This window comes from Hippichthys cyanospilos, chromosome 11 (assembly GCF_059441005.1).
Source record: "Hippichthys cyanospilos isolate Australia breed blue-spotted pipefish chromosome 11, RoL_Hcya_1.0, whole genome shotgun sequence".
NCBI lineage: Eukaryota > Metazoa > Chordata > Actinopteri > Syngnathiformes > Syngnathidae > Hippichthys > Hippichthys cyanospilos.
In genome coordinates, this window is record NC_142379.1 from 20,513,097 (window position 1) to 20,536,836 (window position 23,740).

At 40.5% G+C, this 23,740-nt stretch overlaps 1 protein-coding gene across 2 annotated transcripts; it reads right to left on the bottom strand.

The window, feature by feature from the left end:
• Nucleotides 1–1,156: 1,156 nt before the first annotated feature.
• dact3b (dishevelled-binding antagonist of beta-catenin 3b) lies at nucleotides 1,157–19,316 on the bottom strand. 2 transcript variants are annotated; one of them, XM_088426764.1, is made up of 4 exons: nucleotides 18,956–19,316; nucleotides 8,026–8,128; nucleotides 5,890–6,000; nucleotides 1,157–4,104 (listed from the first exon to the last, which is right to left on the bottom strand). In XM_088426764.1, the coding sequence occupies exons 1-4, from the start codon at nucleotides 19,190–19,192 to the stop codon at nucleotides 2,606–2,608; spliced, it is 1,950 nt and encodes a 649-aa protein (XP_088282890.1). In that variant the 5' UTR covers nucleotides 19,193–19,316; the 3' UTR covers nucleotides 1,157–2,605. The 2 variants fall into 2 exon arrangements, with proteins under 2 accessions (XP_088282890.1, XP_088282888.1); XM_088426762.1 differs by having other exon boundaries at nucleotides 8,005–8,128.
• Nucleotides 19,317–23,740: the final 4,424 nt, after the last annotated feature.

Below are 23,740 nucleotides of genomic sequence, written 5' to 3' on the forward strand. Positions count from 1 at the left end.
TTGTTCAGAATAGTGTGCTTTAGTGTTTGCTCGGTGTGCTTGTTAGGTGTGCTTGTTAGACTTTGTAGATCGAGCAGCAGTAGTAGGAGGGAGACGCCGTTTTTGTTTAACCTTTTTCCTCCTGTTTTTGCGTTAGGTAGATAGTGAGCCAATTGTTATTTGTTTCCTTTTTGTTTGGCTAGTTAGTTAGGGATTCAGAAGATCTTTTGTTTATTATATTGTTTGTTTGCTCTCCCTCCAAAGACAATAAAAGCTGCTGTTTTTGTTCAACACGTTTAGTTTCACGGGCCTCTTCTGGTGGTGAGGGTATGGACGGGGGAGCACACACGTTATATCCCAGTTCCCCTAGGCTGGGTGTAACAGGATGCCAATGCTGAAAGTCACCTTGGTCCAATTTCCGTTTTGCTCTTCAGTCATTGTGGGTTCTGAAAAAAGCGTCCATAAGTCTGGATTTGATGTACGCTTTATTTTAAATAACTTTAACTACTTCCACCGTTAAACATGGTGGATCAATATAGCACCGCCTTCCTGCAGTGAGCGTCAATTTACGTCATGTTCTACGTGAGGCCTCTAGATGGCAATCTAATGACTCGATTGGCTATTGCAGCTGTCTAACAAAAATATGGGGCTGCACACAATACATCTTTGCCCACTGCACAGAAGTCTTCTACTTGTTCAAGCAAATGCCCGAGCGCCTCCTAGCTGGGCAGACATAGTCTGTCTGGAAGTCTGCCTGGTGACACACGTTAGCTGAATTCTAATTGGCTAAAAAGTCTACACTAAAACGGCAGCACTTGTAGGAGTGTAACCATATGGATATAATATGACACGAAAAGAACAGAATATGGAAAATAATTTTACATATAAAACTAATATATATATATATATATATATATATATATATATATATATATATATATATATATATATATATATATAGTCAAAAATGAATATTAAATGAAATTGACATTTATTATAGTTGTTATAATTATTATAGTTTATTACAGTTATGATAATTTCACGTTATATTAGGCCAGCAGAGGAGCCCTTGCTGGCCCTGATGGTCCACCACTTAAATAAACACACAAACAAACACATAAACTCACCATAACACAAGGCTAGTCATACTTGTCAACATACTGCAGCTCAAACATACTACAGACCAAAACATTTTTATTTATACAATGAAAACTACATTCATCCCGAACAAGGCCACATCATGGATATACACCTAATTACATATTTACAAGAGTATTATCTTCTTTGTATCTCCCTGTATTTCGATTACTGCAGTCTTGCTTTCTAAAGGACTTCTGTTATGATGACTGGCTTGTTCCAATAACAGCTGACAACCAAGTGAGCCAGCCATCTTAGACCTAGTGTAGCTAGATGTAGATGTCCACACAAGAGTTTCATTTAAATACTGACAAGAAGCACAATAATACCTTAATACAGTATTAACATAATTTTTTAGTGTCAAACTCTCAAACTCAACATCATTGCACAAAAGTGACAAAACCATCATCCGCCCCCTGGGTTACAGCGTAGTATGTATGCTGACAAAGAAACATTGTTTCGGGAATGGAAAAAAAAATATTGCTTTTAAATTCTAATGAGAGCATTCATGTGAAAGGTAGATTGCTTTCAACTTCTTGGCCAGGCTTTATTGTGGGTGACCAAAATGTGAAAACAGACAAAAAATGGTTGTTTTTTCACCTGAGCAGTAGTTTACAAAACCAGTTTTGCGTTTTAAATCAAAGCAAAGAGTAAAATTTCAGGCTGTTAGTGAAGTCTTTGTTAAGATTTATATTAACATGTTTGATTTCAAATCGTAATGTTTCCCAAGACTTGAAGTCATTTTGTACAGTATTGTGCAAAATCACCAGGGCACCCTTTACATTTTTTTTGTTTTATAAATATTTTAACAACCATTCAGTATATAATGGGAATGTCAAGCACAGGCCTTTACCTATGTGTGTATTTGTGCCTATCTGTTGATTAGGTAACAAGCGATACCGTAGTTCAGGGAGGGTAATTCTTCTTTTTTTTTACTCCTTTATGCTGATTCAAATATAGAATAGCACTTGATCTTCATTACTTTATATAGAACATCCTTTCTTTGCACAATTTATCCAGATACTAACCAGTTTTATAGCTTTGCACCTTGCTCCATGCACTGCCCATCTACAAATTCTGAGGAAATTGTTTTAGTAGTTTTCGTTTAATCCTGCACTTTGTCATGTCCGGTTACATTCTCAGATACCTAAGCTAGTGATGACCTAAGACTTTTGCACAGCATTTTAATGATCACAATATTTACTTTCACAGACCATCATACTTTGGGAATTTATAAAGCATGAATGAATGAGTCATTAAATAATTCCTTTGGACATCAGCACCGTAGCAACAATTGCAGGTTTTGTCAACATGATTTAATTTGGCATCACATCAAGTAAAGTCACTGAGGGGAAGATAGAGGCCACCATTTTTGATGTGGATGCTTGTTGGAAAACAACCGTGACATACCAGCCTTTAATTAGTGTGCAGTGCAGCAGGGAGTCAAGAAAACCGGCTCTGAGAGTGACGCTTTGGTTTTGAAACCAGTTCACACGGTGGTCATGACTTTGAGGGATCCCGAGCGGAATCTGAGGATCTTCTTCTTGAGTGCATGGGAGGCTTTAATCTTGACAAAGGCCTTTGGCTGGCTGGCTGGGTTGGCGGCAGCAGCCTGCGCAGAGGGTGAGGATGAAGAAGACGCGGTAGTGAGGCGAGGTGGCAGCTGCTGGGGCCAAACAAGCCCTCCACTCTCATCCGAGTCGCTGGAAAGAGAGCTGGAGGCGGGCGAATATACTTCGCTCATGCTGGATGAGGACTCAGCGGGGGCAGCGCCCACAAAGGTGTCCTCTCCTTGGCAAAGCGGTGGTCGCTGTTTGACGTCTGAGTGCCAGCGCGGGGCATGCGGCTGATGTTGATGCGGATGATGATGATGCTGCTGATGGTGGTGACCACCATGACCATGACGAGCTTTTCGAGCTGGCCTCTTATGTTCGTGCTCCATGTGGTTTTCCCCTTCGTCTTGACTTAGTTCTAAATTGGAACACCAACGTCGGTTTGCCCTGTCATTGTTGTTACCTCCATGAACCTTAGCAACCTGACCTTGCGCCTGATCCCCTCTACTTTGATGCCTCTCAGTGGTGCTGTACCTTCGCTCAGGGAGCACCTGCTGGCCAAGGAGGCTGTTCTCTGACTGGGATCGACTGGTTTTACTGCTCGACTTTTTTGACCTCTGTTTTTCTGGGTAGCCCTTTCTTGAGTTTTTGGACTTGGGGTTGTGGTGGTCAGGAGATGCCAAGTGGGCTTTGGATTGCGCTTGGTTGAAGTGTCTTGGGGAGCGTAAAGGGGCATGGCAGGCCTGCCCTGGGATGTATTGAGCACTTACTAGATTGTGCTTGTGATTGATTAGGGGCTGTGGACAATGCTGGGGGTTTGAGGTTTCACAACAAAGGTTGTGCGCCCCAGCACTGCCGTTGGAGTCCAGGGAGGGCAGAGGTGATGGTAGCCTCCCAGTCAGGGAGTGTGGCTTGCACTGGGGGTAGGGCAGCATCAAATAACGCTCCTCTTCCAAAGATGGGGCGTCTCCCCCACAGGACTCACCCTCTGGAAGGTCACAACCCCGACTGGGGATCTTTGAGTTACACGAAAGGTCAACTTGAGGGCCTGGATGTCCTTGCTCTGTGGAAAGAGACGGGCTTTTCCTGTGAAGGGAGGTATGCGCAGGGGTGAAACTGTATGGCGGATCAGGGCTTAGAGTAGTGCGTGGCTGACACGGCCGTGGTGAAAGGGTGTGACGCTGGACAAGATGAAGTATGTAACCTTCAACTCTCATTGCCTGTTGGTAGACTTGTTCTGTCAAAGGATCCCCCGAGGCCCGCTGCTCCTGCTGCCACGGCTGCTCATCTTGGCTGGGCTCCAGCATCCACGCGTCCACTGGTGTCCCCTCCTCGGTGATGCCCTCCAAAGTTGAATGAGGGGCAGAGAATGAGTGAGTCAGGCCACCTTGAGAGATTGCCATGTCTGATTCACCATTCAACATTAGAGGGTCTCCTAATAGAGAGAAAAAAATCATAAACTATTAGACTAAGGGAAAAGTGTCACCATGAAGAGAAAATGAGAGCACACGAGAAAAGCATACTGTACTTTGTTCCATTAATCCATTTTCATACTAGAGCTGGAGCCTAGTTCCATTGACTTCAGCCAAAAGGGTGATAACATCACGGACGGCTTGGAACCAATAATGTAAAATTTATGTAGATTTGATCAACTTGTTTGTGATAGCCAATATTTGCCATTTTATGCAAGAGTTATGGTTATCAGTTTGTAATGTCAAAATTTGTCAAATGATCAGTGTTGTCATTGATCAATTCTACTAAGTATATGACTTATTAAAGTTTGGGGGCAACATTATGCCTATATTTTGCACTAGTGCTCGTCATATACAGAGTAGGAATGTTTGCCGTAGCATCAGTACCTCAGTTGTACTTGGTGCCTGAAAAGCAGGGTTTTTCAATTCCTGTCCCGTCCTGTCCTGGTTTATTTTTTCATTTTTTTTTGAGGGAAGATTGATGTACTGCTGTCAGTATGAGGGCAGTGTGTTGCAGCAGTCATGTGATAAATAGTCTTTGCCAATAGATGGCAGTACAGTACTTTGAGACAAGATCTTAAATGATGTCAACCGGTGTTTGATTTCTCGTGTTAAAACTTGGATTATAATTACTTCATATTGGTAACAAAAGTGTGACTTAGCTCAAAAAAGTTTGAAAAACACTGGTGTAAAGTAACTGAATTACGACAAAGTAATTAATTTACACGTTTTTGCATCCATTATATCTGTCTCTTGTTGTTTTGCTTTTACCTACCTGAACCTTCACTTTATGACTGGACAGCTCTTGAATGCCTTTTAGAGTTCTTTGATGTTTTTACCTGTGCACTTCTGCCCGTTTAGGGCATGGCAAAAATGTTTTATTTTTTGCATATTATCTATTTTTGTTTGTATAAACAATGTTATATGCAGTAATTAAACAAGTTATTTATATAGACATATTGAGATTGTGGGTTTGCTTCCAGCTCTGGCCTTCAAGTGTGGAGTTTGCATGTTCAGGTCATGCCAGCGTGAGTTTTCTCCGGGTACTCCGTTTTTTTTGCCACTACCCAAAAACATACATGTGTAACAGGATTACTTTTTGTAAGGATTCCACTGATTTGGATGAGATGGCTCAACAGCACCTTCCCTCGCCCATGCCGTGGTGTGCCACGATGGCCGAAAACCGCAGAAACCGTATGCAGAAAACCGAAGTACCCGGAGAAAACTCACGCTGGCATGAGAACATGCAAACTATATATATGTATATGACAGAAATCCATTGTGGCAACCAGGAACTTTTGACACAGGAGCGTATTCAGGGGTCATTAGCTAAAATATAACATGTTGCAGACCGAGAAAACGTCTAATGCAACAATGCCGAAGAACATATCATGTGTACTTGCTGCTATTCCAAATGACTCGAGACTAAAAAGCTGTGAACAATTATGCACATGTAATTTCTTTGCTTTATAGCTTGACACACCTTTAAACCATATTAACACCATATTAATGGACATTTCCAGAATGAAACCTGGCTCTCCACTTTATAACATTTCGGTCCCCTTAAATGTGGTTAGAAAATGGAAAAAATTGACTTGTACTTTTATCTAAGAATTTGCAGCAAGGCATGCTTGGGGCACATAAAGGGGAGAGGCAGCAGGGTCGTTATTTATTGACAGAAGCTTTATAATGATGTCCATGTGAAACAGGAAAAGGTGAAAGAGGACCATGTGTGTTTATTTTCCTACCCACAGACTTGGGCCATTCATTGGAGAGAGGCCAGGAAGTGAGCATCTCTGGGAGCTGCGTTGAACTAGTTCTCTCTTTAGGCGAGTGACCTTCGCTTGACTCATACAACCCTAGAAAAAAGTACAGCTTGTATGAGAAAAGAGAAGGTTTATTTTATTGCAATCAAACCTTTGCTTCTTGTAGCACCCATTGCAGGCTGGCCACTAAACAAATATGTGGAAAAAGTATCCAGTAGAAATGGCAAATAAATCATTGGCTTGGCAATATGTAAGAAAAAAATAGCTTACGTGAACAGCTCAATATTTAAATAACACTGGGAGAAAAACATTCTGTTAATTTGATTTATATGTTGATGTAAACTAATTATGGCAGGCTTTTTTTTTTTTAAAGAAAACAAGGGATTCTACAGCTAAAAACCTAAAGTAATAGACAACAAAAACATGAAAAATGTCAAATGAGATATGCGAAAAAAAACAAGTGTCAGACCCAACTCAACAGTGTAATGGACTAAATGGACTTTCACTTATATAGCGCTTTTCTACTTTAGGTACTCAAAGCGCTTTACACTAACTAGTCATTTACCTACTGATGATGCAGCATCAGGAGCAACTGGGGGTTCAGTGTCTTGCTCAAGGACACTTAGACATGGTCTTGATGGTCGGGGGATCGAACCCACGGCCTTTCGGCTGGGAGACGACCACTCTACCACTAAGCCATGCCGCCCCTAATGGAAGTGAAAAGTGCAGTTTTTATTCACAAATTCCAAGTATCTGGCATTCAGTTTCCATTGTTAATACAACATTGAACAAACAGAAATGATATAATAAAAAATGTGTATTAAGCTAACATTCTTTAATGAGTAGGGATTGGACAAGATCTCACACAATGGGATCTCACAAGATCGATAGGCAGTACTAATAACCTGGTAGTATGAGTTTGTCCGACCTCATATCAAGGAATCAAAACTGCAACTAAAGCCAAGGTGCTCTCTTGTGGCTGTTTTTACAATCAGGCACTAAACTACATCCATTGCTGACCAAACGTTTTTCACACTTAACTCAACTGTACTTTTAACTCCACTCATATGCTCATTAGGATGCAATTTTTGACAATATTCTGTATGTATGTACATTTATGTTTGTAAGGTTTATATCAAAGCTTTGTATTAATTGACCTAAATGTCTCTATTTTATACATGCCCTAATTTCATTGATTGAAAAAATAAAGCAAAAACCGTGCAAGATGAATCAAATAAATGTTCTAGATAAATTTGACACTCATTCAAAGAAAAACGTACTGTCACGTTACATGTTTATGTTTGTCGCAAAAAAAAAAAAAAATCAAAGGTGTGTTCTGTACTGATATCATACCTCTAGGTTTTGATTAAAAAAATGAAATAAAACTAATGTAAGGGAGAAATGCTATATTTTATTATTCATCTTCATTTAATTAATTGCCATTTGCTTGATAGAATTTTTATGCATCAAAATTACAAGTGGAACCAGATACTTTGTATTAGCATCAACATTTAAACAAGAGCTGAGTAGGCCGTTTAGATTTTGTAATTTAACCACACACTAATGTTTTTAACATTTTTTTTTTTAAAGTTCATGGCCATTGCGTTAATTTAAAATGTGCATTTTGTCAGTCAAACGAATAATGATGCAAATGAAAACATTCCAAATGCAGTTAGATGACGTATTGAAGCATATTAGATTGTGCAGGTGTACCCAATATTGTGGCCAGTGATTGTGTATCAGTAGCTAGTTGGTTCAGGAGCCTGCAAACAATATTATTGGGGCGGCCTGGCTCAGTGGTCGTGGTCATGGTGACCACTGGTCGTCTTCCAGCCGAAAGGCCGTGGGTTCGATCCCCCGACCATCAAGACCATGTCTAAGTGTCCTTGAGCAAGACACTGAACCCCCAGTTGCTCCTGATGCTGCATCATCAGTAGGTAAATGACTAGTTAGTGTAAAGTGCTTTGAGTACCTAAGTTAGAAAAGCGCTATATAAGTGAAAGCCCATTTACCATTAATGATAATTATAGGAACACAAAAGAAATAGGTTTTATATGAGCTCATAATGTTTTTCTCCTTTTCCTTGATTACAGGTACCTGAAGTCGGTGGACTGTCACCTGTGTCTCCTTGAGCATCATGGTAGTCAGTGTCGATGCGCAGCTCTCCCACTTGTTGCTCCAGCGCTTGTATGAGACCCCACGGCGAACTCTGAAGAGCACTCTAAAACACAAACACACTGTTGCTTGCATGGAATATCATAACTGAGCAAGGAAGAAAACAGTGTGAAACCAAATGACAAGGCAACATTCGAAAGACCACGCGTTATAACATAAGCATTGCTCTCATTTATTGTAGAAATGCTAATCAATGAAGAGCAGCATATTGGCTTTTGAGTGGCTATTGATATGTGTTTGAACACATATGCTTGTGAAGATCAGAGATCCCTTTTAAAAAGCACATTTTCCAAGGAGCCCCATTGCAAATGTTTGCAGAAACTAAACAAACAAAACAAAAATCATTTAAGCCGAACATAAGTGCCCCTATTATTTAGCAACATATTACAATTGACAAGTATATTTGTTACTTTTCAGCTGTTGAAGTTCAGAAAATAAGAATTGCAAATTGCACGCCTCCTTATTACAAATCGGGTCAATATCCCCCCAAAAGGTTGCTTCCAATTATTTAGTCTAAAACAGCACTAGCTTTGCTGGCTTCATCACCACGTTAGCAAGCAATCGTAGACAAAAAACACATTTTGATAAATTGAAAAATTATTACATTTTTAAAAATGTATCAAACTGGTTGAATTGGTTACTTTGTTGAGGAGTTGTGAATTTGTGACTTTCACAGTTAAATATAAAATACAATTAAACAAATAATATAATATAATATAATATAATATAATATAATATAATATATCCAGTATAGATAATACAAAACGTTACATCGTGTATTTTATCATTTAGTTTCCCATGATAAACTGTGCTTGTTCAAATACATAATTCCAATAATGTTAAAGAGAATCCTCTTTATATATAAAGACCTATCTATCTATCTATCTATCTATCTATCTATCTATCTATCTATCTATCTATCTATCTATCTATCTATCTATCTATCTATCTATCTATCTATCTATCTATCTATCTACCTATCCATCCATCCATCCATCCATCCATCCATCCATCCATCCATCCATCCATCCATCCATCCATCCATCTATCTATTATCAAGCTTGGCTTTGGTTTGATTCTACGACAGGTTACATCCATTACTATTATTTCCAACTGTTGCCTGTTTTGAAAGAATAAGCTTAGCACAATAGCATTTGACCTCTAACTCACCTCTGCCTCAGACAAACCATTTCCAACTAAATTCTCATGTGACTGTGTTGGTCACAAACAAACAGGGGGCATTTGATTAGATTATGGCCGAGTTACACAGACTGCTCTTTATGCGAGCATTTTGATCATGTCCTCATGACAAAGTGAAGTTGCCTTCAAATGATAGTTATGCAACTGCGACATTGTTTTCTGCTGAAATACATGTACTATCCACAACAGTATAACACTCAGTTTCGATCCATGGCCAGTGAAGTAACAAGCAAAATGTGTGTTTTTTCTCATACTGTACCCTGAGGGTTTTTTGATTACCATGTTTAGCTTCTCGAAAAGGGCAACATCTAAAAAAAAATTCATTGATAATCGTATTTCCTCATCATTTCATGATCTTTGTATAAATGCTAACCACTAACAACATGGTGCTCACTGCTCAAGGCTAACGACAATAGCCCTCTTCAGGCTGTTGCATGCATGTGATCAGCCTTAAGTGAATTAAACGTTGCGCGGTCAACATCGTCTCACACAAATCGACATCATGTTCCACCCCCTGTTTTTCAAATGCGCGCTTGACTCACCAGAAAACGGCAAAATGCACGTGGACGTTGACATCTTTTGTCTAACACACTCTCATGAAGCAAATGCCGCTTAGGGTCAATTGACCCACGCTAACCTATGCTTCCCCAATCCCCCCTTACCATTGTCTCAACAAGGGTGCTTATTGTTTTGGTCCAAACAAAGCTGTAAGCATCCCTTCGTCAATATGTCCTTGTGTGCTAGAGACCAAAGGCGGGGAGCATTTTTTTTTGCAATTAAAACCATTGGAAATCCATGAATCAATGAAGCCATTTCCCACAACTGATGCCATAGTTCCCATTCTCGTGCTGTCTGTTTAAAAAGCAGGCTGACACTTTACAGCATTTGATGGAGTCCTGCAGCAAGGTACTTTATTGCAAGGAGCTTTTAGCAGGGTGCTGTGAGATTATTGTCTATTATTGATGCCCTCACACTGCTTTCACCATACTGAGCACAATCTATCATTACCCTTTTACAGCGTCCTCGGCTCTAGAATGGTGGGGGATGGGAGCAGACTGTCGACAACCCACCTCACCTAACCATAAAGCAGCTAAACATAGACTGAAGGAGCCAATTCATCACAACATTGCCACTGATTTCTCTACTCCACATCTCCATACTGGAGATACTAAGATAACAAAATGGGTAACACGATGGGGGGAGCTCACGAGCTGTGCTATAAAGAGGGCCGAGATCATAAACCAGCCAGTGGTTCATCACCAAGATATAAACATCCGTGGAACGGACCAATGAGACAGCTTCACTCCAGGAACCTCTATAATTAAATCAGACAAGGCTCTAGGAGGACACACACATACATGTGCACATACACGCACACATGAACACACACACACAAAGGACCCGTCGTCTTTTTTTCATTATTACCTATGGCGACCAGACGTCACATTTTAGCTGGGACATTCCTGGTTTGGAGTCTTGTGTCCTGATTGCCAACAAATTTCACCAGTCCCATTTGTTTAACCATGATCACATGTAGGTTTTTTATTTTTTTATTTATTTATTTTTGGCCAATACATATGTTAATAACACGTTTTTTTTTTTTATACGACAAACCAATTAAAAAGAAATTTGAACTGCTTGCACTCATATTTACGTCATACCGGAAGTAAAACCACTACTGTGTGGATGAATCATGGGAAAGGTTGTTAATCAGGGTTTTGTCTTTTTGCAATTGCACATTCAATGTGCTCACAGATAATACACTATTCATGTCCTCACCCATTCACACTCTGGTGGCAGTAAATGACAAAAATCAAGGTACACACGAGGGGCAATCAGTGCTCAGTCACCAATGGCACTCAACTTCTCATGTATAGGGACATTTTTGGAGCACAGGTGGCGCTGCGCCATCTGCAAAGAGTCTCACTGTTTTGATCCTTTTGCCTTTCAAGTGCCAATAGTGCCCTTTGTGAGGGAGATGGGAGCCAATGGCAAAAGGCGATTTTCGACAGCGCATGCACTCTTCATTCCCAAATTTGTCGGCGGCATATGAGTACATTTCTACGGAGCTCCTAAAGGGACATGGAGATTTTTTTTTTCTCCATGGCTCCATAGCTCCGTACATTTCAAAGGCTCTACGTGGAGTATAAATTAGTTGATCTTTGGCAAGATTACACTGACATTTAATGATGTCAGATCCCCAGAATAAAATGGGACAAGGCGATATAAGAGATTGCTTTTAGCTTGTGTCACCATATTGAATGGTCAATCATGTGATCAACACAACTGTGAGACTAACTAATGTCTCATGTACTTCTTTGTCTAACGTACTTCATATCAATCATAGATTCAACTTGTAATATTTCGGTGTTCCAGTGCCTAACATCTTAATATTAAGCCCTAAGATAATACGTTCCATTTTGGGGCTGGTCACGATGAGCTGATGCTAATTTCCAAACAACTGAGAAGGAGGACAGTTCCATCAAAATCAAAAGGTGCAATAACTCAAATTTTGTAACATTATAAAGTTACCCGAATTCAGAGTCCCTGTTCATGAACCCGAGAGAGATTCAAGGAAAGTGTGAAGGTCCTCACTGTGAATTGAGCTACTGTATGTAAATAAACTTGACTGAATATGGTAGAAAAAAAAAACCTTCATTAAAAAAGAGTGCATTTTTTGCTGCCTGCTCTGGCTCATTGTTTACCGGAAGAAAATGAGACACGGGATTCAACATTTTCAGACAAAAAGTGGTGTCGTGCTAGCCTCACATGCTCGACTTATAAATGGACTTGGACACATGCTAGCTGGACTTCGGCACATTACGTGGCATTTCCGATTATGTTGAGAATGTGTGATATGCACCATGCCATTTGAAAAGAAAACCTAACATACGCTGTGTCTCTTAGCATCATCACTGCACATTCTAGACAGCCTAACTTTGATTTGATGTGCATGTGAGAGAATGTGACTGAAGTGGGCTCATTTCACAAGTCACATCCGCAATTTGAATTACTCATCCAGTCTTTTATTCTCATTGGTACAGTTAATTAGCGTTCCCTGTGTGGCGCCTGAACTAAAACACAAGTGAACTTTGTGCTAACAAAACTCATTAGCATGCTATGACTGGATTCAATCAAAGGCAGGGAGGAGAGATGTCATGGGAGCCTGTGAAAGGAGTGTGACGTGCCACACTGTCCTGGTGTGAGCGACAGTTATGACTGCTCAGCATATGTATGCAAATATGTGGGCAATGTGATGACTCAGGGATTGAGCACAGATCTGCACTTAAATGTACACACGCACACAGGTCCTTCAGACTCAGCGCTTACATCTTATCAGGGCACAAAAAATAACTCACTCATTAGCCATCAGCCACGATATACAGTACAAAGTAAACTGAAAGAAATTAAACAATCTATATACATTTATCATTACTTCCTTTCCCTATAGTAGTGCTTGCCCTCAGAATCGTGAGACAGTGGGAAGAAAATGGCAAACACTAAACTGGTTCTTGGTTAAAGGCTGGCAGATATACACTAGATAAGTTGTTCACATTCATGATCACACCTATGGAAAATCTTCAATTAGCCTAAAGTACATGTGTTTGTAATGTAAATGGAAGTGAGAGAACCCAGAAAGTCACACTTTTAAGAACAAACAAGTATCGTATTTTCCAGAATATAAGGCGCACCGCGGTATATAAGCCGCAGCATCAAAAATTGAGCAAAGAACAATTTTCGTCACAGATTAAGCCACACTTGACTATAAGCCACAGTCATAACGATGAGGGATGGTACATAAATGTTTTTTTTTAACTTTTTTCTAAAATTGCCTACTTACAGCAACATCCTATCTTCAACAGCACCAACACATTTTTAGAACAGGGATGGGTGGAAGTATATTTCAACAAAACACCAACAGAATACAGAGTTAAATAGCAGTTAAAATTCAAAATCAATACTTTCGTACTTTCTTTTGTTTGATTATTTCATATATATATATATATATAGCTGCTGGCTGTATAGAACTTTAGCATCCTTAAATTTCTGAAAACTGTCACCACAAAATCCACATGTATATTCCTACTGTTGTCCACTTCAATCTGTAAAAAGATAAAAAAAAAAAGATCAACACAATATTTTTGATTTGTGGTATTACCTTATCTCATCTCATCTCATATCATTTGGTGGAAAAAAAAATGTGTAATCATTTTTATATGGGTCATAATTTTACATGGGTATGAGAAGCAACGTGCATATGAATTTTGGTAGCAATTAATTGGTAACTGGAGCGGCTCGGTGGAAGAGTGGTTAGGACGTTTGCATCACAGCTAAGGGATCTGAGTCCGAAATCCAGCTGGCTTCGACCTTCCTGTGTGGAGTATGTATGATTTGCCTGAGGCCGCGTGGGTTCTCTCTGGCCACTCCGGCTTCCTCCCTACTCGAAAAACATGCAAGTTGGTGTATTGGACAAACTATCTTGTCGGTAGGTGTGATTGGGTGCGTGAATGGTTGTCTCCCCAGTGTGCCCTACAGTTGGCTGGCAACCAGTTGAGGGTGCCCCCCACCTACTGGCCAAAGCCTGCGACCCTCGTGAGGATAAGCGGCTATAGAAACTGCATGGATAATTGGTAACCGAAAGTGACAAACTTAGATTGCTTTGCCTCCTGACTTCAGGCATGTCGGTAATTACATTGACTCCTCACAATTTTGGAGCATCCTTGAATTTGTTGGAAGCCAAAAAAAAAAAAAAATCTTGAGTCAATTCTTCTTTTTGATGAAGGTAGAATTTCAGTACAAACTCAATTTTTACAGTGCTACCCAGTCAAACCTCCCTTTAACACATGGTGGATGAAGGCCAGGGTTAGGGTTAGGCCAGGTTGGTAGCTAAGACAGCTAAGAGCAGAATTTATAGTATCAACTTGTTTATTATTTGGGGTTGGCAACTGCAACACATTGAGAGATGTTTGTATTATTTATTTATTTATTTATTTACTAACTTAACTTTTTTGTAGATGAAGTGGCTGGATGTGGGTTTAGTACATGGACTTATCCTTTACTGACCTACTACCACTATCACGTCACAACTAGAAATCAGACAAACTTTACAATAATGATAGACATTGGACACAACTGTGGCATCATCATTGATCTTTAAACACTGGACTGCTGTCTGGGCTGCATAATGAGATAGACAAATAATAAATGAATAAAAAGTGGAGTTTGCTCAGTTTGAAAATATAAACCTGAGCCGGCAGTTTATCTAAATAGTCATTCAGTATAACCACCAAACTAAAGCAGCAAGAAATAGGTTCAAAATAAAAAATGTAAACACACTGCCACAGTTGTCGGTCCATGAACAGAATGCTGGTGTTTCAACCGGTCCATGACACAAAATAGGTTGGGGATGACAGATGTACATTATCTGGAGCAGTAAATATCACTATTTACTGCATCTTGTATCATGACAAAACAATGGTAAAAAAATACTCAGAAGCCAAGAGAAACACGAGAATGATGGAACAGGCTGTTGTAAATACATTAATTAAATTTCATGAAACAAAATTTGAACTTTATGCTCAAAATGTAGGTCTGTGCTTTGAAGAGTGTTCAAGCCAGCAGTGAAAGCTTTGCTGCGCCTGAAGGTTCACTGCTGATTACACAAGAATGTTGAAATAGTCAAAATATTTCATAGAATGCTGCAGTACACTTAATCACTACAACAAGAGAGAAAATATTGCTTAAACAATCCCTCTGAGAGCATTGAAAGTGAGCACAACATTCCTTGTAAAGACAAATATCTTACTGCATCTGTAACATGACCTAATAAGGTGATGTGTGAGTGCACTGAATGATGAATAAAGTGTTGCTATTTGGGCTGCCAACATTTGGAGACATGTATGCCCGCCTAACAATACCAGTGAGTGGACAGGAGGTCAACTCTTCACGCGTCACCAGCTGCTGTCTGCCATCTGAACCCTGTCAACGCCACACACTGTAGACCAGCAGTTGAGGTTGGATTCAGCCTAGGGCGGCGCGCTGCTGTGTACACTAGTACAGTACAGCCACAGCTACACGGTGTAAAGGAAATACATGGGGGGCTGACTTCAATTCCACTGCTGCCACCTCTTCTTTAGGAACATTCCTCATGCGATTACTGACATGCCTGGGTTTGGCATGATAGTTAATAGGCATCGATCCACGTATGTTTGGTAAAAAACAAACAAACAAAAAAAACAGGAAATACCCCACCCCCTCCTCCTTAACCTTCATCCCAAGCCCGCCCCTTCTGGGAGAAAGGCATGTCTCCTTGATACAAGTACAACTGCTTCTCCTCAGCTTGTGATGAAGACAAGCTTTTCACTTGGCTTGTTCTCACAAAGTGGGTGGAGAGTGGAGGGATCGGGTGTTCTCACGTGGCCAGAGTGGAAACACTGCCTTGTACACTCTTATGTATGAATGCTGATATTAATCAGAGGAAAGACATAGGCAGGATATACACTGTAAACCAAGGTTAGTTGAGTTTACTTGGAAAGTAGCGGTGGACCGATTACCTTGAAAAAAACTAAGTCATGAACGAGGAAAACTCGCACATCTATTGTGCTTGTTCATTTTCAGCACTTACAATTTACGTGGAAGACATTTCTAGAGAAAATCTTGAATTGAATACGTTTGTTACTTTTTGTTAACACTTCAAATATTGAGTAATATTCGGTTACTCGGTGGAGCAGTGGTTAGGACGTCTGCCTCCCAGTTAAGGGGCCTGAGTTCGAATCCAGCTGGCTCTGGCCTTCCTGTCTGGAGTTTGCATGTTCTCCCTGGCCACTCTGGCTTCCTGCCACACTCTAAAAACATGCATGAAAGATGAATTGGACATACTAAATTGTCCTTAGGTGTGATTGGGTGTGTGAATACTTGTTCGTCTCTGTGTGCCCTGCAATGGGCTGGCAAGAGGTTCAGGGTGTCCCTTGCTTCCTGTCCGAAGCCAGCTGAGATAGGCACCAGCCTGCGACTCACGTGAGTATAAGCGGCTCTTGATAATGGATGGATTTAGTTAGGTGAACTTAGTTCCTAAAAAGACACTGGCTTGACGCAATTGTTTGGCACAATCTCATTCCGTTGTGTCTAAAAGCAGCTGTGTTGGACACCAAGCCATCCGGCTCCAATATACATTTGTAACCATGTGACAAAAACACTTATGCAAAAATGGATCTGCCGTGCATCAAGTCACCATGTCTCCTGTCTGAGAACTTATTCACTCCCAGATGAAAGATGGCCCAGTAAGCTTTGTTAAATAAACTTTTTAGGTCCCTATCTCACTAAGTTTTCTGATGACTGTTTAAGGAAGTGGTTCTCAAAAAAGGGTACGTGCACCCCTGGAGGTATGTGAAGGCACTTCAGGGATAAGCTGTAAATTTAACAGGGTTTCTGCAGGTATCAGCAAACCTACTTTGCCATATATAGAAACAGATTTTTCTTCTCATGTTAAGAGTGAATTAACTGGAACATGAAGCAATTTATTGTACAATCTTGTCTTCTGAAGTTGCTGAATAAATAAATGAATAAATACCGCTGTTTTAAACTTTTTTTCCCCCGACCCAAAATACTTTGCGCTAGTTAGGCGGCACTTGGCTGAAAAAGTATTTTTGAATAGTTGAAAAGTGGTTGAGAACCACTGGTTTATGGGATTGCATCTATCATTAGCGACATTTAGTTGCAGCTCTGTCAAAGAGTGGGTAACACATTTCCACACTCATTCCTTCATTTCCACCCCAGATGATTATCCAAAGAGGACACCATACATTCCCACTTTCTTTACAGTTTCAAGTAGTGCCACCAGGTGTGCACACTCAGTTGTTCTTATATATTTTGAAGCATACATTGACACAAGCCTGTTCACACTCGCCATCACGATGGCGTTGTACTTTACAAGCGACTTCTCGTCTGTGCCTTCTTTCTCCTGTCTGGCATGATGATCATAATATGGATACTTCACTGAGTATGCAAAATAAACTAAGGCAAGCTCCAGAGGGGCGCTGTGGTTTATCTCTGGTGTTTGCACAGTAATGTTTTGACATTAATGTCATACTGTAGCTTGGCATTGGCAAACCTTTTTAGTAAGACTTACAGAGGTGTACAGGTGTTTTGTTACAGTTAGTTCTTTAACCGATTACTAAGAACATTTAAACAAGCTCAAAGCCTTATTAACTGTGGGAACAAAACAACAACATTCTGTGATACATAAAACTGTTGAAAACATACCTACAACATTTATTAAGTCTTAAAGAACCCTAACATTTGTGGCATTCGCAAGGAATCTCTTCTCCATGATATAGGGGCCTTAACTGAATCAATTAAAAAGTTGCAAAAGGTTGCATATATTTTCTTAAACATTTTACTTGTCCCAGAACAACTTTTTCTGTTACAGAAACAAGAACGCTGAAAATGAATGCTTTTGAATGCTCAAAATGTTCCTAAACTGACCATCCGTTGTTGTCTCAATACTTTGGAATTTATGACTTTCACCATATATGTATGTTTCATGCAGTTAATGGACTTTTGACCACTGACCCATCGAAAAATCACATTGAAAAATCAAATTGAATTTTTGCCACTAATAAATTCTATATTATTAATAAAGTTACAGTAGTGTTGTAATGGTATCATGTTTTGCATTGGTTAACTTTTTTTGTTGTTCTTTTACACTTGACTATGGCTGCAGCCCTGTGCAGAATAAATGCTATATAAATGGATATATGGAAATTTGATCCGGCTGTCATTTTGGAACTCATTGGTTTGCTCAGGTGTACCGACTGTTGTGACCAGCCATGTTCGAGGCCACCATCCTCTCAACTGCAATTATTAGTATTCTGGTCCACATGCACCTATTGTCAAAGCCCGTTGTTGTGGGAAGGAGGAGGGGGAAGAGGTATAAAGAGGAGGCGGTAGATTTAATTTCTTATTCACCCAGATTTATTGAATAAATGCTTCATTTTGTTGCTAGGTCTAAACAATTGTCTGGGAACTACAGTACAGCGATGAGAAACAATAACAATGAGAGTAATGCTTCTTACAACAGATTATGCACACTATGCAGTAATTGATGCTCAGTGGTGCATAAAAGTTGGTGTCTGGGAGGCCCCAGGCAAATAATCATAATCCTCCCCTGCTGTAAGACTCGTGTCTACCACTTTTAAATATTCTTGTTAATCCACTGAGCGCACCTCATCAATTATGACATAAAGGCGTCGGCCACAAGCAAGCAACTGAAAACCACTCATGTCTTTAGGATGTGGAGAAAGCTGCAATCAAAGACTGCACTTGTAACGCAGTAAAAGGCACAAAAGTGCATGATAGGGGAACAATGGGCCATTAAATAGTCAGCCTGGGTTCCAAACGGCGGCTGCTCCACCCCCTGATCTGCTCGCCCACAGGCATAAACCTCCAGCGCCAGCGAACAGAGAGCCTATTAATCAAGTTGAGTAACTTTTTTTCTTCTCGACCTCGAAAAAAGGTCTCATTCTGCACCAAAGGCAAAACCCAAAGTAAATGTGAGCAAGCGGGTTTTGCTGAGCAAACATCTCAGAGGACAGCGGGGAAAAGGGTGTGTTTGGATTTCCAAAATTCCAAATATAGTGTAAAAATAATACATAATATAAGTAAAAGTCCTTACCAGCTGGCGTCTCAGTGTCAGATTATCCTTGCCCCAACAGCTGAACCAGGACACGTCCCCTGTAGCGGGGTGTTCCTGCGCGTCCCGCGGGTCGCCCAGAGCAAGCGCCCCGAGCACCAGCCCCTCCTGACGCTGCTTGCGGAGCTCCAACTCGCACAATCCGGCCAGACTAGCTTCGAGGCGCTCCTTGGTCCGGCTGCGCTCGACCGTAACTGGGAAGGAGAAGGCGCGCTGCATAGTCCAAAAGGCCTCCAGAGAACAGTAGAAAGAAACAAAACCACACACAATAAAGGCGTTTCTTTACGCAGATGTTGACGCTGACTCCATTTTCCAAGAGTGTGCTGGGAGCAGCATGCTTCCCCTCATCTTTTGTGCGCGATACATTTTCTATTTTTGCAGCTGTCAAACGCGGCCACGGAGCCCCGCCCTCACCCCGCCACAGTCCACGCACGGTCCCATCTGGGACGGGATTGGAGCGCGAGAGGCGGATGGGGTGTCTGCGAGCCATGGCCGTCCCATCCCCCTTGATTCATTCCAGACCAGGCGACCTCACCCATCTCCTCGTCCCCCCTGATAGGGAGTGAGTGGAATACTTGAGGGGGAGGGCTGCACTCTCCTTCTCTGTAAAAATGTTAAAAAGAAGAATGCTGAAGGAACCCAAACGGAGTTAAGACTGCAGCACAAAATAAAAAAAAGGCACTTATGGGTCCACAGAGAAGAGCTCAATGACAGCACCTGGATTCAACTAAGCAAATAGTTCACATCCTTCCACTGAATACGCACTGCGGGCATTAATAACTTTCATCTGTCTGTGAGATGCTTCAAAAACACGTTACTGGACTGCAGGAGTGAGAAAAAAATATGAGAGCAATCAGTTTCATAGATAATCGAACCTAATCCAACATAAAGCCATTGTGTTCATTAACAATAAAGGCATTTTTATGCAACATTTATGCAACACGGAAGGGGGCAAACACTTTTTCACAGCGCAGTGAGTTCACTGTGCTGTGAAAAAGTGTTTGCCCCCTGATTGCCATTTATTTTGCATATTTATCATTTACAAAAACATCTTTTTAGCAAACCAATATTAATGTCACTGAGAAAATCCAAGAAATGATGTTGTTTCTAAATCATAATTTTATTAAGAGGCGTGGAGGGTTGATTTGACCCAATGTGAAAGCGAACCTAACCCTAACAATAATGTGCCCCCTTTAGGAGCAATAGCTGAAAGAAAACGTTTGCAATAATTTGTAATGAAACTTTTACATGCCTCTGAAATTAAAATTCTTATATTGTTGCAATTACACTTCACATGCAATAAACAGAGCTTTTTCCCTAGGGTTAGCTGCGCCCCCCTTGGCATCCCCCTCTCCTCCCCAGGGGGGCCCGCCCCACTATTTGAGAAGCATTGGTTTAAATGAATGCTTCTCAGTTATATTTTGCAAAGTCCACGCAGGGAAAGAGTTCACCTTTCGCACCCTCCGACTCCCAATGCCAAATAAATATAAGAGTAATATCTTTAAAAAGGGTACACATATACCTAAATCTGAATCCTTTATCGCATTAATAAAACAAAAAATCAATACAGTATATGTCAGCTTTCAATAACTGTTAACTACTTTTTTATAGCATTTATACAGGATGCAGGTTAGTTTAAAACAGAAAAAACAATCAAAATGCCTGATTCATATATATATATATATATATATATATATATATATATATATATATGTGTGTGTGTGTGTGTGTGTGCGTGTGTGTGCGTGTGCGTGTGTGTATGCCAATCCTTATTTTATTACAATTGCACTTCAAATGGCAAATACAAAGCATTTCCTTTCACTCAACAGTTAAGATAAAGCCTAGGATCTCTCCAGCTGCTGAGTTATCTTTTTTTGGTTCAGACCTGAACATTCAGTCTCCTGTTCCATCTTCTATCTTTGCCATCACTGATACACTTTGTTCATTGCACCACAAAAATGTCTGTCCATTTCACACACACTCATACTGTAACTACCCCACCTTTATCAAAAGTTAGTAGCCTTACTTACCTGATGAATCCAGAGTGATGGACAAAGAAAGCAGTGATGCCTGTCCCAGCTATTATTTTTTAGGTTAGTTGCGCTATGTGAGCCCGAAAATGAGGCGAGCTGACCACATGAATCTATGAATGGACAGTGTTTTCTTTCATTGAATGTCCTGTGAAGAAACATGAGACATCATTTCCATGCATGCACTGGCCACCACTGTGTCTAGACATTAACTCCATTGAGAATTTTTGGAATGTGCTGGACAAGACTTTACTCAGAACTCCGACATGAACACACCTATGATAAATACAAGACAAGGAAAAAAAAAAAAAACTCGATTGAATCAATTGGAAATGTGCAAATATGTTTAACAAAACATTTGTGCCAAAAATAATATAATGAATGAATAATTCATTGTGATGTCAGATTTAAAATTAATCAGGGCATTTGTCACCTTTTCAGTGAGCTAGACTTTTTTAAAGCAACAGAAGGATGATTTCCATTTTAAAATGAGTACCGTATTCCTCCTTGTACAAGTCGAGTTTTTTTTTCCTCATTTTCAACCCCCGTATTGGGGGGTTGACTTATACCTGCATAACCCAAAACCAGACCAATTTTTTTCTACATATCTGTCTTGCCTCTATGTTGTCAACAACGAGGCTGCGTGGATAATTTTTCAAGCGGACTTTGGCCCATTATGAAAAAGAAAATACGTCTTGACTTGTCTCCTTCAGACCTTGAACATGCACATGAACAAACCGTTATGGATGTCGGTGTTATGTTTTGTTCTGCCTCTCCCTTGCGGGAATGCATATGTCCACAGAGCCTGTCAGAGGGGCGGAACCACTGGCAACACACCGGACGGCAATAAGCAATCACTGACTATTTAATGCAGCTGAAACAGAGAGACGACGTCGGATTATTCTATGGATCACGCGTGTTTCCAAGCGATCCAGGTATTCCGAGTTCTTCCCGAGTCACCGCCCAGTTCTTTCTTTGTCCCGTTTCGCGGAGATTCATCTGTTGCTACTTTTGTGAGTACTTTTCCGAGCCGTCCTTTGTTGTCACTTTGTCACCCTCGGGTTTATTACCCTCGGCTCTGTCTGTTCTGCCCCTCCTGGCCTTTTTGGCTTAGTCACATTGTACAGTTTCGTCAATGTCGTCGATGGTTTCCGGTTTACACCCATAGTGCGTTTGGTTTAAACTGTTTACGTCCCTGTTCCATTAGCGTGTTATGTGCTCCTTTTGTTATTAAATTAATATTTCTTTGCTACTTTGAGTCCTGCCTCTGTTTGGGTCCAACTTCCACTTTTATTTTCCGGTGTCGCACACCACAGTTGGCAGGTGGAGGGAGAACCCGCGAAGGGGAACCTTCCACGCTCTGATATTACAACAGTCGTCACTTCGGTAACGAATGCCCAAAGTAAGATAATGAGCAAATCGTCTCTGAAGACCTCCATTGCAAACAGATTCTGATGACTACCCATGTAAGAGTAACAAGGATTTTTGCACAAATGATAAGCAAGAAGGAGAGCATGTCCAAGATTTAAATGAGAGGAGCCATTTGGTGTTTCAGATAGTGATGATGACTTTTAGGGCTTTTCAACAAATTCATATTCAGGTGTCTCAAACAAATACAGCACTGAAACTTCAAATTGTTTAATTGTTGCAACATTAGTTTCAGCATGTGCGTGTACGAGCACACACACATTTGCCTCGCTCTTGTCTTGTTTTCGCCCCATCCTCCTAACCCCCATAACCGCAAAAGGATTTTATCTTTTATAAAATGAAGACCGTAGGACCGAAGGACGGTAATTTCGGCATTTTAATAACACACGCCATGTGTTTTAATTGGACAGCCAAGGAATATTTTTGAAATTCGTCAAAATGCATTTTGTGTCTAAATTTGTTTGCTAACGAGTCAATGAAGCCAGCAAAACTAAAGTGGCATTTTTTTTATAAAGCTGTTTTGAGGGGAAGCAGACCAGTTTTTTTTAAGGAGGCATGCAATTTGAAGTTTTTATTTTCTAAATTTCAGTATAGCTGAAAAGTAACAAATATACTTGTCAAATTCAATCTGCTGGTTGATAAAATGAGCCCTTATGTTTGGCTTAAACGTTTTATTTTTCCCACTGACATTTGCAAAGGGGGTCCTTGGAAATTCTGTTTCTAAAAGGGGTCCCTGACTCCAAAAAGTTCGAGAACCCCTCAGTTAGACAGTCAGGGAGTAGTTAGTGGTATTAAAGAGTTAATTCTGATTTTGAGTGAAATTTGGGTTACATTGCCAGCGTGGGAATGGACTCGTTTGTATCCGAGGACTGTACATTAAAATGTAATCATTTTTTGTCCATTAAATCTATTGTTCTACTTATCTTCAAAAGTTGCTGTATTCATTTCTTTATGTAGCTCAAGTTTGTGCTGTAAATGAGGTCATTGAATTCAGAGATTGAGAGGATTATCGAAAGTGCAAAAGATACAACAGATGGCCTATGGGGAACCCACTCTAAATTAGTACCCCCCCCCCCCCCCCCCCCCCACACACACACACACACACACACACACACACACAAAGGTTTTGACATCAATATTTTAGTCTGTATTTGCACTGTACTGTGCTTCATATTGGGACATGCGGCACTTTATGAATATTTCATGGTGGGAGGAGCAGCACCACTTTATAGCCACTCAAGCAGCGGTTCTACTCTCTTTAAGTCACACTTGTCAGAATACAGCAAAAGTGCAACACAGACAACAAATG

Bases quoted from the DNA above. Each gene is read 5' to 3' on its own strand.
- dact3b (XM_088426762.1), bottom strand. From the start codon at position 19,192: ATGCAGCGCGCCTTCTCCTTCCCAGTTACGGTCGAGCGCAGCCGGACC. The intron at 8,129-18,955 runs GTAAGGACTTTT...TTTGTGTTTTAG, and splicing joins TGACACTGAGACGCCAGCTG to AGTGCTCTTCAGAGTTCGCC. The intron at 6,001-8,004 runs GTACCTGTAATC...ACTTTTTTCTAG, and splicing joins TGACAGTCCACCGACTTCAG to GGTTGTATGAGTCAAGCGAA.